Source organism: Ictidomys tridecemlineatus, chromosome 4, assembly GCF_052094955.1.
Source record: "Ictidomys tridecemlineatus isolate mIctTri1 chromosome 4, mIctTri1.hap1, whole genome shotgun sequence".
Taxonomy (NCBI): domain Eukaryota; kingdom Metazoa; phylum Chordata; class Mammalia; order Rodentia; family Sciuridae; genus Ictidomys; species Ictidomys tridecemlineatus.
Window position 1 is genome coordinate 179642124 of NC_135480.1, and position 18587 is coordinate 179660710.

The window sequence follows — 18587 nt, forward strand, 5'->3', positions numbered from 1 at the left end:
TACAAATGTGGCATTTCAGAAATGAAACCTTAGTATGTGTATATTAAGACCCCATATAGACACTCTGAAATACTGTCTCTTAGTGTAAAAAGTAGATTGAATCTTAGGAAGCCCAATTTTTAGTAGCAGTATCATTTTTTTAAAAAATATTGATCTTGGATTGTATTATAGGATTCAGGAAAGTTTGTAAATGCAAGTCATTGTCATGTGGACACCCCCACCCCACTTACACTAATCCTTGAAGAGAAGAAACTGGAAAAGTAGAAAAACAACAAAAAAAGAGAAGTGGGACCTTTCCTTGGTAAATTGTAAGCCAGGAGGTTTCATAATTGACTTAGTATTTCAAGCTTTGTTCAAGTAATGGGAAAGACCTTTGGACATTTAATACAAAAAGCATTATTATTAAATTTGGTGCTCCACAAGTCGTGATCTTTGAACCTCAGTGACCTTTCATCATTACATTTCTTTCAAGTCTTCCATTTTATTGGCTCTGTTTCTGAGCACATACTGAAGTTTCTGGTAACAGCATGGGGTTACCAAGAACAAATTGTGCCTTGTTTTTCTTTTTCTTTTTCCTGCAATGCTTGGGATTGAACCCAGGACCTCACATATGCTAGGCAAACACTACCACTGAGCTATACCCTGAGCCCTCATTTTCTTTTTTGATGGTGAAATAAGATTTACTGTATCAGAGCTGAGCTTTAATTATAGCTGAGCTTCAATCTAAAGTCTGACAGAGGTACATGTATCTCTGAGTTCCCAAGTAGAGTGGTTATGTTTTGCAGACCATATTTACATATAATATAAATATCTCTGAATCTAAGCAAGATATTCACTAAATTGGTTTGGTGTACATCAGGTCAAATAATAGGTAACATTTCTAGCTGGGTAATAGCATTTTGTTCATTTGTATGTATGTCTACTTGAATGTATGTATGTATTTATTTTTACTGTGGTGCTGGGGCTTGAACCCAGGGTCTTATACATGCTAGGCAAGCCCTCTACTATGGAACCACACTCTCAGCCCTCAGTTTTTCTTAAAACATGTTCAGTAATGGCTTAATTTTTCTAGAAATGTTGACGTTAGGTTTCTAATGACATGATATATGGCCCTGTCTTTATCCTCTTCTGTTCAGTTCTTTTATTGATGACTTAGATAAAACTATGAGGTAGTCTTGTCAAAATTACAAATATATCAATCTAGGAGAGATGTTAAATGACAGAACTGGAGCTCAAAAGATTGAATATACTGAAACAATCTAAAGTCTGACAGAGGTACATGTATCTCTGAGTTCCCAAGTAGAGTGGTTATGTTTTGCAGACCATATTTACAAATTTGAGTATGTTTGAAAAACCTCAAAATGAGCCTAAATTTGTGTGGTTACCAGGAAAGCTAGCATATCAGGAACAATTAAGGGAATAGTTTTCCTGTGTACTGTGGTAGTATTTTGTCCTTGCCTCATGTATTATGAGATACTGAAGGTGGAGGGTAAACAGAATGGTGGGAATTGGACACTACAACAAACAATGAATCACTGAATAATCTGGGAAATCTGGTCCTGAGAATCGAAAATCTATGTGCAAAATGATGATCATCTCTGAATATTTAAAGGGCAGTCCTGGAAGATACTTTTTACATGTAGATTCAGAGGCCAGAATCAGAGTCAATGGATGAAAGTCATTAGGATGCAGATTTGAGGCTTAGCCCCAGGGAACAGCTTAAGTCAACCATGAAATATGTCCTGCCTTGATGAGATATCCAGCTGCCCATCACTACATGCTTTGGCAGGGGTTATTAGACAGTGTAGTTATAGAGATTGCTCAGGGGAGCCCTGCATGGGATGCAAGATTAGAATAAATGACTTTCTAAACTCCTTTTCTAAACTCCTGAATATTTGTACGTATGTTTTCACCCACTCATAGTTGGTTATTTTTTCAATTTGCCTTTGCCCCTTTCTCTTATCTCGAACTCACCAGATTAGCTGGTTAGCTGACTTTGAACTATGATCTCTGGCTCCTCTTTTTCCTCTTGTTTTCTAGAAATTAAACTTTTGATATAATGTTATAATAAGTTATTCTTATAAACTAAATTTTTTTCTGGTGCTTGAAGATTTTAATTGTAAAACATAGCAGATGTTCAAAACTGTATGAAAATTTATGTTTGGTTTAATATACAAAACAGACTTAGATGTAAATCCTGCCTTCTAAGCCAAGAAATAAAATTTTATCAATACATTAGGGTCTTCCTTGTTCTTTTCTCTCACCCACCAATATTCTGTAAATAATTTCCTTGTTATCTTTATAGTTTTACCTTATAGTTTTAATATGTTTATATTAAGATAGATCCCTTAATAAAATAGTGTTTGGCTTTGATCGACGTTAAATTTTGGATAAAAAGAAGCATATTACTACATTCTTTTTTACCTTTTTAGCACGGTGTTAGGTTTTTTGAGATTTGTTTATGTTGAAGCACATAGCTGTGACCCATTCACTTTTACTGCTTGTTGAATTTAGTTGTTTGTACCACATACTTTTACAGTCCATTTACTATAGATGGATTTTTAGATTGTTTCCAGTCTTTTGTTCTCATGAATAATCTTATTGTATAAGAGAATTTCAAGGGCCTTGTCTGACCCTGCAGTTGTTGAGCAAGTATGTTTACCTTACTTACTTCATGGTAATGCCTGTTTTCCAATGTGGTTGTACCAGTAGAGAGTAGGAATCCACCTCTGCTCCTTATCCTTGTCAACACTTATTGTCCTTGTTCTCAATTTTTGCCAATTTGGTGAGTCTGTATACATTTCTTTGTGATTTTTAATTTTCATTTTCTTAATTATTAATGAGTAGATCTTTTCATATACATTCTTCTTAAATGCTTCTTTTATTCCTGGTTATCTCTTATCCTCCCCCATTCCCTTTTGATTACATCTTCTTTTAAAAACTGATTTATATTTATGTATTATGGATAATTTTTTTGGTTATATGGGCTGTAATTATTTTTTGTTTATAGCTTGTGTTTATATTCTGTATGAGACATTCTTTATTTCAAAGTCAATCAGTCTCTTGTTTGCTCTCCTAAAATCTTTATACTTTTTGCCTTTTACACTTTTATTTTATGAAAAGTTAAAGAAGTCTTCAAAGACATAGAAAAGGAAAATAAGATGAAGTGGACCCTTCCCCATATATCTATCACTCATCTTCAAAAAGTCCAATTTTGTTTCATCTTTTTTTCCCCTCTTCACTTCTTTTTTTAGGGGGAAATATTTTAAGCAGATCTCAGCAACAAATTATTCACCTGCAGAGATTTCAGTTTTACTGATATTTTATCTATTTGATGAGTTAGAGAGGTATTTCATTGTTATTTTATCAATGTTCATTGTTTAATTAACTCTAAAATGTTTATAATTATTTTTCTGGTGAATATAATGTTTCACTTTATGAAGGAACTGTCTTTATTTCTCCTAATTCTTTTTGCCTTGAAGTCTCTTATATCTGATATTTAATATAACCGTACTAGCTGTGGTATTTCTAATTATGCTTTTATTTTCAATTTTTTAATATTATTACATCTTAACATGTGTCTTATAAGCATCATATAGCTGGCTTCTGACTCTTTACCTAGCCTATTTTTGTAATTTTAACTATAAAAATTAGTTCTTTAAATATATCATGAATAATGAATGATGCATTTTGATTTTTTCCTAATATTTTGTGCTTTTGTCTTTTTCTCCTTTTTTGCCTAAAAAAAAAAATCATTTTCCCTATTAGTTTCAAAATGATAGTGAAAGGGTAAAGTTTCTAAGCTGCAAAGCCTGAGTTAAAATGTAAAGGACTAGGTATTGTAAAGTTTCTGAACTGCACACAGAACCTGAAATTCCTGAGGCAGTTAAGACAATGCCCGGTACTGACCATTTAGTTGTTAAATAACCTGGACCCTGTGCAGTTTGGCATGTAGGCATTCAGGGCCCAAACCAATCAGTTTGAATGAACTCCCCTTCTTGGGACTGACTTATCACTCCCGCCCGACCTGTTCCCGCCAATGAATGTACTAATCATGTTTGGGAATTGTTGTTTGATTTTCCCTCGGTATATGATGATTTGTTAAAGGGGACCATGATGTATTGTAAAGTCCCTGCCCTCCCTAAAAATGTGTACTTAAGCACTACTCAACCCCTACTTGGGGCTCTTGGCCGCTCTCCCTTCTTGAGTGAGCCTGGAGCCCAGCGCGCTGGATTGGATCCTCAATAAATCCCCTTTTGCTGTTGCATGAGCTGGTCTCTTGGTGATCTCTTCCTCCGACGTTCGCTGGACCCTTACATTAGATTCTGCTTTTCAAGATAATCTCAGTAACTTATCATGTATGTTCAAATTAGCACAGTATTAAGTTCATTAATGTCTGTTTTATTTAAACATTTTAATTTCAACCTCTCTTGTATACTATCATTGTAATGCATTTAATTTCCTGTTTTAAAAGATCTAATTACTCAGAGTGCTATTATTGTCTTTGTGTTTTGTTAACATTACCCACATATTCATGCCTTTTCCCACTTTTTTGTGTCACCACAGATTGACATTTCTCTTTATATAAAAATCTGTTTTATCTAGCACATTGCAGGTATTATTTCACTATCTTTTGACTGTAAATAATTTGGCCTCAGTATTGCTTTTAAAATTCAGTTGTAGCTTTCCTTCTTACTTTTTTTGAAGGTTATCTCTCTCTCTGGTCACTTTTAAAATATTCTCTTCTTTTGGTATAAAATTCCACTATGATAATTCAGTGTGTAGATTCTTTTTTTAAAAAAAAATTCTGTTTTAGATTTGTTGGGCTTTTTAGAAACTTAGATTACTATTTTTTTTTTAAGTTTTATAGTTTGAAGAGAAATTGCCAAAAATATTTTGCTTCTTATTTCTCTTAATGCCTATACAACTGTGGATTTTTATGAGCTCTTTATACTGTTTTCTATGCCTCTTAACCTTTTGTTCGTATGTCCAATGTCCTTGACTACTTTGGTCTGAGCAATTTCCTCTGTCTTTCAGTTCACTAATTCTCTTTTAATTTGTCTAATCTGCTGTTAAATCTGCCCTTCACATTTTTTGTTTTTAGTAATACATTGTTTATTCATGGGAGTTCTGTTTGGTTCTTTTGAAAATTAGTTTGTTCTGCTATATGGTGTTTATTTTGTTATTTATTTTGTTTGTGTGGACGTGAGCGATTAATGCTTATTTTTCTCAGAAAATTTATTTTTCTCTGTAACTGTGGAGAATCATTGAAAGTTGGGTTTCTCCAGAGAAGAATAGAACATTATTTTGTTATTTGCCTAGGACCCCTTCCAGTTCTTGACCTCTTAAAATAAATTCTGAGCTTGAGGTTTTTCAGAACAACCAAATGGAATTTTAAATTGTAATTACCCTTGTGAGGTCTGGTTTGTGGTTTTGAATTCCCAGGAGAAATGTTTTCTTGCCTCTCTTCAATGCCATGGCCCAGGGCAGTGCTTTTTCTTTTCTTTTTAGTTTTTCAAAAGTCCCATTGGAACATGCAACTCACTTGGAGTAAGGCAACCTCATGCTGAGGATTGTAGCTTTTTGAGTCCCGGACCCGCCCCCACCCCCTCTTTAGGTGGGTCAAAACAAAAAAGTTGTAATTGAGTTTACCCACTTTGGCAAATCCTTCAGGGTGAAAATCAGCTATAGAGAGCTCAGTTGACCTCTTCTGTTCTTCATTTAACTTTTGCCCTGAATATTCCTGGCTTTCTTGCCAACTAATGAGTGCATTTAAAATGGTTTACCCAATATTTTCTATTATTTTCAGCAGGAGGGTCAGTAAAGGTTCTTGGTATGACATGTTGCTAGAAATGGAATCTGCCCCCCCCCCATTCCCATGTAGTGTTTGTGAACATCCAGTCACACAAGTAGTTGTGTAGCTAGGAAGCACTTTGAGGGTTTGTATTCTACGTATTACATAACTTTTCTATTTTAAAATCTCAGTTGTTTGGTGAAGGGGGTATATTTTTATTGTCTGTGTTTTACAAATTGGTAAACTAAGACTTTGAGGAAGAATCTGAATATATATCTGGTGACTATGAGTAGGACTAGGATTTAGATTCTTGACTTTGTATTTATAACATAATTTTGTTTTCTTTTCACTATGTCATCTTGCCAAAAATTTCAATGTTAACATTTGATGTCTCCTGATTATTTTTTATCTAGATATGAAAATTCAAGAGAAACTATTGAAATAATAATATCTGTATAAAATTATAGCCCTGCATTCAAATTGCTTAAGGTTTCTGCAGTGACATAAAACAATATATTGACTTATGTTTTAGAAAGCAGTGAAAAAGTTGAGAGATGTTCTTTTTTGCTGTTGTAGGATTTTGAGGTACTTTCATTGTAAAACATAGGTAATTATTGTCTTTTCCAACAGGTGTGTATGTAATATAGATTGCAGTGGATACAGTTTTAATCCTGTGTGTGCCTCTGATGGGAGTTCATATAACAATCCTTGTTTTGTTCGAGAAGCATCTTGTATAAAGCAAGAACAAATTGATATAAGGCACCTTGGCCATTGCACAGGTAAGATCACATGGAGACCTGTCTTTAGTATTACATGCCTATAATCTTACTTGGTATTATTTTATATTTGTAAAATGAGAAATTCCTTGAAATTTTTTTGTCTTTTTTTTTTTTACATCTTTCAGAATTTCCTGTTACTTAGATATTTTTTTCACTTATTTTTGTCTTCTGAAGACCTAAATCACGATGCTTGATGGTTTATTTAGTACTGAGCTGATCCTGGCATGGAGATTAAGATTTATATTTATATTTATAGTTCTAAGGTGATTTCAAATATATTATCTCTATGTAGTTTTTGCCCTATATGTGTTATATGTACAGTTAAAGATTTTGGCGTGAAATTACAGAATAGAAAGAAATGATACCCTTTGGCTTAAAATTGTTTGCCATTCTCACTTTTGTTATAAGATACCGTATAAGAATGATTTTGTTTGTTTGGTTTGTTTTGTTTTCCACCCCTGTGAGAAATAGTGGCAGTCATTGAAGCCAGAGGTTCTCAAATCATTTTTCCTCACTAATACTCCTATGAGCTGGGGTGTTGAAGCACTTCCTCAGTAGCATATATGGAAGAAGCACATTCTTACGGATGAGGACTGTACATCTTTTCTGCTTACTAGTTCGACTTCCTCCCCATACCCCTTCCTTTTTTGGGCTTACTTAAGGGATACTTTAGGAGTGTGCTATTAACTGAGCTAAAAGAAAAAGATTGTATGCCAAAGTTTGCTGCCTTATCTTGAATAAATCTTTGTGACATACTTCCCAACTGATTGCAGTAACAAAAAGTACTCAAGAAGCTCATCAGAGGATTTCCAGATGTATGATTTTGGGTATGATAGAAAGAGGCTTTCCTGACAAAGATCTCCTGCAGATAGATATTCTTCTTGACTTTAATCTTGAAGTATGACTTCTTTTATTCATTGGGTAGTATTGAGAGCCTAGGTAGGAAGAATAGCTCAGAGAAAGAGTATCTTCGCTGAGGAACCTGGTATCTGATTGGTAGTTCCTGGAATAGCACTTTCAGAGCATTTGGCCAAACTTGAGAATTTAAATTGAAATTCATGCAGATTTTAGATTGCTTTGGAATGATTGGGCCTTAAATTTTATTTTAGCCCCTTCAGTAATTTTCCAGTCAAGCCTAACTGTGCCTTTTTATTATCTCCCTGGCTATGTATTGAGATCCAAAGCTCTTATGTGCTAGCAGGTATTTATGGTTCTTATTCAGTCTCCTAGTTCAGATGCAGCTCATAAATCAAGTGTTTTTTTTCCCCTAGAAAATGTTTGATAACACAATTGAGATTCCAAAATAATTTTATTCTGAGTTTTCCAGGAAAACTGGTAGAAGATAAATCTTTAGATCATTGTTCCTTGGAGAGAGTGTGAATTCTTTCTCCTTATGGTATGTGTTGTTTTAGTTTGCACAGGAAGGATTTTTTAAAAAGTAGATGATATTTGAGCTAAAGTCCAAATGAAATTATAGTTCATGAAGTAAAGAACATATATACCTGTGCTCCCTTGAAGCCTGAGGCAGAAAAGGGACAGTTGACAAAGAGGAAGGTAAAAGCCATTCTACAATGTTATATGTTTCAAAGCATCATTTTGTATACAATAAATATACATAGTGTTATCTGTCAGAGAGAGAGAGTGAGAATGGTGGGAAATATAAGCAGGATAATTGTACAAAGTTAAAAGGACCTGGAGCATTAGGAATAATTGAGTGTTCCATGGTATGACTTCAATATCATATGTTAATTTGAAAAACTGTATTCTCTTATAGACACAGATGATACTAGTCTACTGGGAAAGAAAGATGATGGACTACAATATCGACCAGATGTGAAAGGTACCAAATCATGATTATCCTTGGCCATAAGTCCAATGCTCTGTATGCTCACATGCATTATTTTATTTGATTCTTACTGCTGCCCTAGTGAGAAGGGCCTTATACCCACAGGAACACTGAGACTCAGTGCTGTTAGATCCAGTTAACTGAAGACCACCTGGATTTTGGACTCCTTGATTAGGACTTCCATATAATAGTCCTATTATCAGTGCATCTTCTACTAATTTGTTTGGTTATTCTAATGGACAGTTAGGATATGTATGTAAGCTACCTCATATACCTAATTTAAAAAAAAAGTAAAATAGCAACTATCTTAAAAAAAGTAAAACAGTACCTATCTTAAAATTAAATGAGATTATACACATCAAATGCTTAGAATAGTGTCTGGCCTGCTTACTGAGTACTCAATAAATGGTAAGTATTATTGTATTGAATAATTTATTACTTCCTTTACTTGAATTTTTAAGCCTGAACCTGAAATACCAGTTTCCCATGATGATACAAAGTACTATATTTGAAATAGAAAATCTTTTCTATTCCCAGAGGCGACATAATAGATTATTCCAGTTTTATTCTCTATACTGATAAAACATGACCAGAACAGGAAGGCTATTTTTCAGTATTTAGAAGCTCATACTGAAGGCAGTCTGGGGAACTGTATATGCCTCAAACACTTGGTGGTGGTTGATAAAATCACTTAATAATATGACTGTATGTTGATAATTTAGTATTTTTTTATACATAAGTATTGATCTATAACGTTAGCTGGGTGCTGTGATGTATATCTCTAATTTCAGCTACATGGAAGGCTTGAGACAGGAGGATTGCAAGTTGGAGGCCAGCCTGGGCAAATTAGTGAGACCCTGTCTCAAAATAAATAAATAAAAATGGCTGGGGATGTAGCCAAAAGTGATAGAGTGCTTGTCTAGCATGCACTAGACCCTGGGTTTGATCCTAGCACATTGATCTAGAACTAAGTTTATTATATACCTAATTTGTACTGTTCATCTTTCTAGACATTACCTGTGGGTAGAAAGATATCTAGTACATAATCTCTACATCTTTATAGAGTTTGTGCTATAGTAAAAAACAATGCATATAACTAATTTGTAACGAAGTAGAAATTGATTATAGTCATAAAATGTAGTAAAGAAGTGAATTGGGAATTCAGAAAAGATAAGATTACTCTTTGGTGGGGGAAAATGAAAGTCTGAGAAATATCATGAAGGAGGTAGAATTTGAGTGAATGTTGAAAAGGAGTATTAGAATTTGAGCAGGAGTCAAAGGGTATTTAAGGAGGAAGAGCAGGAGCAGAGTTGTGGACATAAACATTATGGTAGAATGTGTTGGAGAATGGTAAGGAATCCTTTTTGGCTGGATTACAGGACTTTGGAGAGAGAAAGAGGCCAGACTAGAAAGAGCTAGGGGTGAGATCTGCTACCCTGGGAAATTTAGACTTTATTTATGGGCAGTAGGGAATCATTAATATATTTGAAAACAAACCTACAAAGTTAACCACTTGAATGAATGATACCTGGCAGGAACATTTTGCTTATTATATATATTGAAATGAAAACCTTTGGGTGGACTCAGAATAGGCATCTGCTTACACTCAAGACAAAGAGCTAAAAGTCACCAAGACTTAAGCTCAGGTGACTGAGTTCGTGGATTCTTCTTTTAGGACTAAGGATGCTGGGAAGGGAAAGGTGTTTGGGGTAAAGATAAGAGAAAAGTCGATGGTGTAGGTGATTAATTGCATTTTGGAGTTTCAGGTGTTTGTGGAATTCATCCAGGTGACTGTTTAGCATAAATCTGAGAGGCAGTCCTTGGATATAGAGATGATAATGGAAGCCATGAGAACGAATGAGAGAGTTTCTAGCACTACACTGTCTAGTACAGTAGCCACTGTCCACATGTGGCTCTTGAATTAAAATGAAATTCTAGTCCTGTTTCAGGTGTTCAGTAGCCACTTGTGACATGTGGCTGCCACAGTGTATAGCACAGGTATGGAATATTTCTGGAGTTGTAGAAAGTTTTTTTGGATAGTACTTACTTAGAAAGGAAAGAAGACCCAACTTGGGAAGAAGCATACAGGATTAAGAGGAAGGCAACCAAGAAAGGGTATTGTGGTACAGAAGCCATGGGGAAAAGATGGCTAATGATGTGTAATAGACAGTGTTGTCCTCTGCCTTGAATTTGAAGGCAAATGGAATCATTAAAGTCTTGGGCCAGAGAGTTTCTATAATTAGAAAGATAAAATCCAAACAGTGAAAGACTTAAGAAGTGTTCCAACAGTAAGGAGATAGAGGTCAAAAGATTTATTTGGTTGTATTTTTAAAAACTTCATTTGCTTTTTTTTTACCTGCCTCTCACAACAGTTATAGGAGCCTTCAGTAAATATTTGCATCTGCAATACACAGCCAAGACTGTGTAGATACACAGGACCTAGGATGGGTCCCCAAAGTGACAAGCAGGAACTTTGCACCAGCAAGAAGGCAGACAGACCGAGAAGGAGTACTCAGTGAGAGAAAGCTTTGAGAGTGGAATTCTTAGAAAAGAGTGTTGTTAAACTGGGCACTCAAATGTCTGAAATGCTGGCTGGTTTAGATTCATCTTGGGCTGTTGGGATCCTGTGGTAAATATTGAAGTAGGAGTGTTAACTGGTTCTGTTGTAGATGTTGAAGTCATTAAGGATGTGATGATTGAGTGTCAGGTATATGGGAAATGGGTGCTTGACATTAAAAAAAACTTTATTATAGAAAATTTCAGAGATAATGTAAACAGAATAATGAACGAACCCTCATGTACCCAGAACTTACCTTCAGTATTTATCAACATTGTTGTTCTTGTTTTGTCTGTTTACCTTCACCCACATTATTTTCATTATTCTCATTTGCAGATTTTTTTTTCTTTTGAGGCATAATTTGCAATATAGAAATGCACAAATCTTACATGTGTCAGTTTTTAAAAAATTTTTTTTTGTTTTTGGTACTGGGGATACCAGGGACACTTAACCACTGAGCCACATCCCCAGCCCTTTATATTTTATTTAGAGACAAGGTCTCACTGAGTTGCTTTAGGACCTCACTAAGTTGCTGAGGCTGGCTTTGAACTCATGATCTTCCTGCCTCTGCTTCCCAAGCTGCTGGGATTACAGGTGTGCACCATTGCACCCAGCTATAAGTGCCAGTTTTGACAAAAGGATGTACTCTATGTGCATCACAACTTACCAAAGTTGATAACATGTCCATCTACCTGGGAAGTTTCTTTGTGGTATAGACATTTTAATCCAAAGATATTTTCATATGGGCTGGGGATGTGGCTCAAGCGGTATCGAGCTTGCCTGGCATGTGTGGGGCACTGGGTTTGATCCTCAGCACCACATACAAATAAAATAAAGATGTTGTATCCACTGAAAACTGAAGAAATAAATATTAAAAAATTTTCTCTCTCTCTCTCTCTCTCTCTCTCTCTCTCTCTCTCTCTCTCTCTCTCTTTAAAAAAGATATTTTCATGCAGCTTAAGATCTAAATGCCCTTTTCCTACAAAGACATTCTCATTTCATTCCAAGGATCACATCATCCCAACCCTCATATCATGATTGACCTCATTCTTGATCCTGCTCAAGAATGCTACTGCTGGCCAAGGATACCATAATTAGCAAGATGTTAGTATCATGGGTCCCATTTCTTGGTGACTGTTGCTTATATATTTCAATGCAGCTTTTTGATATACCTTTTAAAAATGATGAGACTGTGGTCCAGGTGTTGAACTCATTGAAGGAGGCCTGACTGTGTGTGATGGAGCATTGTGACGAGGGTGGTTTCAGGTCTCCTGAGAGGCTGGGCATGTGAGTGAAGGACTGGCCTGGAAGTGACCTTGGTAAGCACATTACCGGGAGGTGTGGAAGGAAAAGAGATCGAGGAAGCAGTTTGGTCTTAGAACATCAGGGAGATGAAAGGAGTATTTTCTAAGGGAATAGTTGAGAAGATAGACGAATTTATTCACTTCTTAGAAAAGGTGTTTCACTGGCAGAGTGGGAAAAAGAATAGTCAGGGCTGGGGTGAAGAATAGCCAAGTTTAGAAATGAGAGGCTGGGAGGTGTTGGAGAGTAGGTAGGAATGATGACCCCTTAATGGGGTCCTAGGAGGCTGGGATTGGAAAAGGAAGCATGTGTGGAGAGAGATGTTAGTGGTGAAAGTGGGTATGCACAGTAGTTTAGGGGAAGCCAGACAGTGTTTTGAGTTTTTTCACTGGAGGGATTTATAGAAATACTGAGCTTTAGAGTTTCTGATACAGTGTTGCTGTAGTTTCTCCTCAGTGCTTTACCTTCCAGGTGCATGTCTCAGCTGCTGGCAGCAACTCTTCATGCTTTGTGTGGATTGTTCCCTGATGGGACAGATAGCCAGGACAGCACGCCTTGGCAGATTAGCCCCTTGGTCCTAGGTTTTCTCATAACATCATCACTTAGGACCATGCTAGCCTTTGTGTTTGGAAACACTGCTGATGGTGACAGATTTGTCTGTGAAAACATCTGTGGACAGAAGGACCCACTGGGTGACCAAATGCACTTTGTATATTGCACACATGGAAGCATTGTTCAGGCACTAGCAGTTGCAGCTGTTTGTGGAGCCTGTCACCACTTGCCCCAGGGCATTGTTTAGACAGAATTGTTCTGTGGTGAGTTCTTCCTGTGTGAAGGGCACATTTCTGTGTTGGTTTCTGAAACTATGCATTATTGCATTTTTTTGGAGGGGGTGGTTGCTGGTGATCAAAGCCAGGACCTCACATAGTCTTCTTTGCATCTCTAAAAGCTTTCTATCTCTCCATTTTGAAGTTGTCTAATTTATCTGGTCTAGAAAGCAGGTGCTCAGACATTCCTAACATATCTCCACAGTAGCTTGATGAGATGATAGTAGAATGGCCACACTCTTGCCCTTTGGAGTCAGACTTGGTCCACACTTAAAAGCTGTGTGGCCTGATTTCTTTAAGCTTTGATGATCCCATCCACAAAATGGGGGCAGTAATATTTATGGCCCAGGGTCACTCTGAATAACAAACACCAGATTACTGAATTCATTATTGATGTTATTATGGCTATTGGTGATACTTTTTGTCTTCTAGTTTTACTGTTGTCGACCTGGCTATCCCACTGTTATTGAGTTTGCCTTTCTTGCTATTTCGTGTTATGGCTGATGATTGACATCAGTTGGACATTTATCCACTTTTTAATAAGTATCAATCAGGTACCCTACTGTATGCCAGGTGCTTTCATATATTGGTGTTATTATTTAATCTTCATAACAACCATGCTATCCTCACTTTACAGGTGAAGAAAGTGAAACTATGAGTGTCTGTTGCTCATGTACAATGGCAGATCAAGAACTGGAGTTTAGACTTGCTGATCCTAAGCCCTTTTCTTTAAATCACAGATATTCCAGAATTCTGTTCTGTCCATTTGCTTTCTTTCTGAATCTTCTTCAGAATATTTAATCTAGTTGGCACTGTTACTTTGGTGAGCTTTTGTTCCCTAGCCTCATCTTTCTCTGAGCACTAGTTTGACATTTTAGTTCCCTAGTGAGTCTCTGTACTTAACTCTCTGCTCTTCTGTAGCCTCAACTCCAGGAGCTATTATAGTGCTTAGAATGTAATAGTTGTTTAGCAAATACTTAGTGGATGATGAGATGTAAATTTGAACCCAGCTTAGTACATTCTATATCCTGGACCACCTATCATTAGGCTCATGTTTACAGTCATTTTTACATCATTCCCTTGTAAGAGCATTCCCATTTTTACATCATTCCCTTTTAATAAAGACGGTGGTTCTGTTCTTACTAAATGTACTGGGTTGCACACTAAGCTTAGTCAAGCAAGGATGGAAATGGGAAGTTTGGCTATCGGAATAAAAGATTGGTGGGTAGGGGGAAGAGTGTGAACAGACTGTAGAAAATCTATACAAAGATAGAAATTACATTCAACATTATGAAATCTGTTGATGGTATTGGAATTTATTGTATTTTGATGAGTTTGTTGTTTCTGGAATTGTTCAAGTAGAAACAGACCCCCAGGGTTAATTTAAAGGGATTCCTTCATCAGACCAGATGGCTTCCATGGAGCCTTCCAAGTCCAAGTTTCTCAGCTCATTCACTTTCCGGAGTACCTTCAGGCTGTATTTATTTATTTTCTGTGTCCTAGTATTTATTCCTCCTGCTGAGCACTAGCTTAGCTTTTCACTGCCATGAGTTTGGAGTATGCTCTGTTTACTTTCTACTTGGCTACTTGTCTTCCTAGTCCCTTTGCCACTTTATCTGGTTTGTTGGTATCCAACTATTTTAGCACCTTTATTGGGATATAATTTACATATCATGAAGTTCACATGGTTTTTAGTATACCTACAGAGTTCACCAAACTTTATCATAATCTAATTTTAGAACATTTTTATCATCCCCAAAAGAAACTTCATATCCATTAGCAGCCAGTCACTGTCTAACCCTCCTAATCAACAACCCCAGGCAACCACTGTCAATTAAATTTTACATAAAACAGAGCTTACCTTATGTTGTTCAGTATTTTCCTTATCTATGATCAAGAAAACATGTCTTACCCAGAATTCAGTGCTTTCAGCTTGCATTTCCGTCTTTATTTACATACTTCCCATCTCATTAACTCTTCTCGGTAGGTTGATCTGTTCCTTCAGTGTGTATTATATCTTCCCTTTGGCTTCCATTTCTCTATCTAAACCTATTTAGGATTTGGGGCCTAACTTGAGTCCTACCCTATCTATATAAGTCCTTTCTGAGTAATTTGCCTATTGATTTCTTTGAATCTAAACTTCCATAGCACCTAGTGGCATTCAATTGTAAACTGCCACGTGGTGCCCTCTTTGTGTGGTTCAGCTTTGTGTGTGTGTGTGTGTGTGTGTTTATAAGTTTCTTGAGGGCAAGGTCCATGTATGTTTTTTCTTCATGTCTTCTGTAGCTTAGCTAAACATGATCTCACTCTCTGCAGTCCCCTGATTACATACTTTTATGGTGTCCCACTGTGAAAGAAACAAGTTCTGAGATGTGCCATGATGTAGCACGGTGATTGCTTCCTCCAATCCCTCATGACTTGACTAGGAATGGAAGATGGCATTTTTAGTTTGAAGCCGTTGTAAGAAAAGTAAATTTTTGTTGATGTTGTTGTTGATTTTTATTAAACTATTTCTTGTCAGTGAATGCTCATTGCATGAGGAAAGTCTGTTTTGATCACAAGTATTTATTAATAAAAGATCTGTTAAAATTAAGTTTTAATTTGTTGTGAAACATGGAACCAGGACTGCTAAAAGCAGTTCAGTTTAAGGAAATATTCAAGGTGGACTCTATGTGGATAATAATTTTGTCAATTTATAATTTATTTTTCCTTCAATGAAAGATTAAAGTGCAAAACTGAAGATTTTTTTTTCTCTTTGTGCTACTAGGGAATGAACCCAGGGCTTCATACATGCTAGTCAAACATTCTATCATTGAGCTATCCTACTAGTCCATAAAATAGAAGAATATTTTTATAGTACAGCTTGTCAACAAGTAGAAATTAGAATCCATTCATGTAACATTTATTGAGCATGGAATAATACTTGGTAATATTTATTAAAGGCTTATGGTTTGCTAGGCACAATTCTGAGTTCTATAAGATCTTATATACATTAATACACTAAATGTATTGTCTCATTAGTTTCTAAAACAGTACTGTAAGAAGTGGACACTGTTTTTATCTCCATTTCTCAAATGAGGAAACTTGAAGGCCACGAACAGCTAAATAAATATGACCTAAATGTCTTTAGGTCATATAGCCACTAGGTGTTGTAGCTAGGCAAACCCAGGTTGTATTCAGACCTAGGCAGGCTGACTCTAGAGCTGTCTAAGTTCTAAGTTATGTTCTAAGTGTAAGGAGTATATAGACAGGGATGACATGAATGTCAACACTCTTTAAGGAGCTCACATTCTCATGGCAGAGAATGATTTCAAAACCCACACAGCTGAACCATAGTTTCATGAGTGTCCACAGAGGGGTGGATGCTCAGGGTCACAGCTGGACAAAGAATGCTTGGTTTCTTTTGCCATGGGACTTAACTCTGGCTGCTAGAGGAGACCGTGAAGCCCTTTATATCCCCAGCAATCTAGCAAAGTACTTGGCATGTGGAAGGTAATTGATAGAAGATCAACAAATTGGTCATCTATTCTGTGCAGTTTACTGTGGTGATTACGAGCCACAGATGGCCACAGAGCCCTTGAAAATGTGACTAGTGAGAATTCAGATGTGTTGTGAGTTTAAAGTATCAGACTTTGAGTCTTATTTAAAAAAGAATGTAAAATACTTTTTTTTATAATATAAAAATAAATAAATAAATAATAGTAATAATAATAATTAATAAATAATATCAATAAATGATATTATTTACTGGATATGTCGGGTTAAAGTGTATGATTAAAATTAACTTGCCTGTTTCTTTTTACTTTTTAAAATTTGGACTCTAGAAGATATAAAAGTACATCTGCAGGATGTGACCACTATAAGCTACTGTTGTGTAAGAACAAGTTTCATGTGTCCATTGGACAGCGTTGATCTCATTCACCTCTCTTCAGGAGAAGACCTGACTTGACCAAGCAAGGACATTTTTAAAACTAAGAATTTAGCTGGGCATGATGGTGCATGCCTATAATCCCAGTAGCTTGGGAGGCTGAGGCAGGAGAATCACAAGTTCAAAGCTATAGACTTAGCAACTTAGTGAGGCTGTCTCAAAATAAAAAAAATGGGGTGGGGTTGTGGCTCAGTGGTTAAGTACCCCTGGGTTCAATCCCTGGCATCATAAACAAATATATAAATAGGTAGGTAGATAGACAGACAGACAGAAAGAATTAAGAATTTATATCTTAGATTCCCTGGCTTCTAGTTCAGTTCTCTTTCTAGGCTTAAATTAAATTAGAACAATATGAATATATAAATCAAGGTAATATGACATGTCTTTGGTCTTGGCAGTGGTGTCATGATCTCTCCACATTAGTTACTGTATCATTGAGCTTAATCCTCACTGAAATTTTTCTTCTTGTTTATATATAAATTTTGAGCACCAGAACGTCTGCATTTTGAGTTCTCAGTTTTAGAACTTGGCACCTCTCTTCCCACCTTTCCCTGGGTCTTCCTCTTCCCCATCCATACGTATGTACAGAAGCCTCTATTTCTCTCTTTTAAATTTGTTTCCATTAATATTCTTCAGATTTCCTTAATGCCTTTATTTGTATTTGAGAGATGAACCCTTTGCCATTATATTGTATGCTATATATATAACTGGTTATGTTATTCATATGGTAAATGCATTATTTATTTCATGTGATCCTCTCAAAAACTGTATGAAGTATAGGTCCTGTTATTTTGATTTTATGATTATGGAATCTTAGGGTAGTATGCTCAAGGTCACACAGCCAATGGGCACAAAATTTGTAAGCTGGAGCCCTAAGAGAGACAGCAGGAGGCCTGGTGATTTTTCCTGCACATGGACAAGCCATTGTGGAACTCTGGGTCCATGTAACTGAGGATAGATATGTTGGTGTATATGCTAAAAAAGAGATTGCTTTGTTTGTCTCCCTCTGACTCTGTCCCCTTTCTGACAGTGGCATTACTCACCTTGCTTCATTTTTCTTCACTTAAACTCTGCTCAGCTCAGCTCAGTTCATATCATTCTACAGACGTTCAAAATGTTTGCAGAGTGGTTCTCTTTTGATAGAGGTCTGTCAGGTGATTTTAAATTCATCTTAATTTGTTCTCTATGTTATTTGACTTGTATTTAAAATGAACATCTGCTAAGAAAAATTTTATGAAGACACAGCAAAATTATTTTCATTTAAAAAAAAAGCAGTATGATCTTTCATTCCAAAAATAAACTTTTTACCTTAAAATTTTAGAATGCCGTAACTTGCTCTCTGCCATTCCATGTTCTTAGATGGTCTTCATTTCATAGGCCCCAAGTAAATAAATAACTTCACTCCCCTAGGGCAAGTAGTGTATGCCATCTTTCTTGCACAGAAATGAACTAACTTCTAGACCTAGCATTATTATTTCTTTAGATGAAAAGAAAACTAATGATGTTTAGTTTTCTTTGGCACGTTGTTCTTATACAACAGTAGCACAGAGTAGT

At 36.1% G+C, this 18587-nt stretch overlaps 1 protein-coding gene across 1 annotated transcript in view; it reads left to right on the forward strand.

Annotated features, from left to right (window-relative positions):
* Tmeff1 (transmembrane protein with EGF like and two follistatin like domains 1) overlaps positions 1-18587 on the forward strand; it is a 90179-nt gene that overhangs the window by 57559 nt on the left and 14033 nt on the right. The window contains exons 6-7 of the mRNA XM_078047879.1: positions 6425-6573; positions 8348-8413. Coding sequence (XP_077904005.1) covers positions 6425-6573; positions 8348-8413 — 215 coding nt within the window. The remainder of the gene's footprint in view (positions 1-6424; positions 6574-8347; positions 8414-18587) is intronic.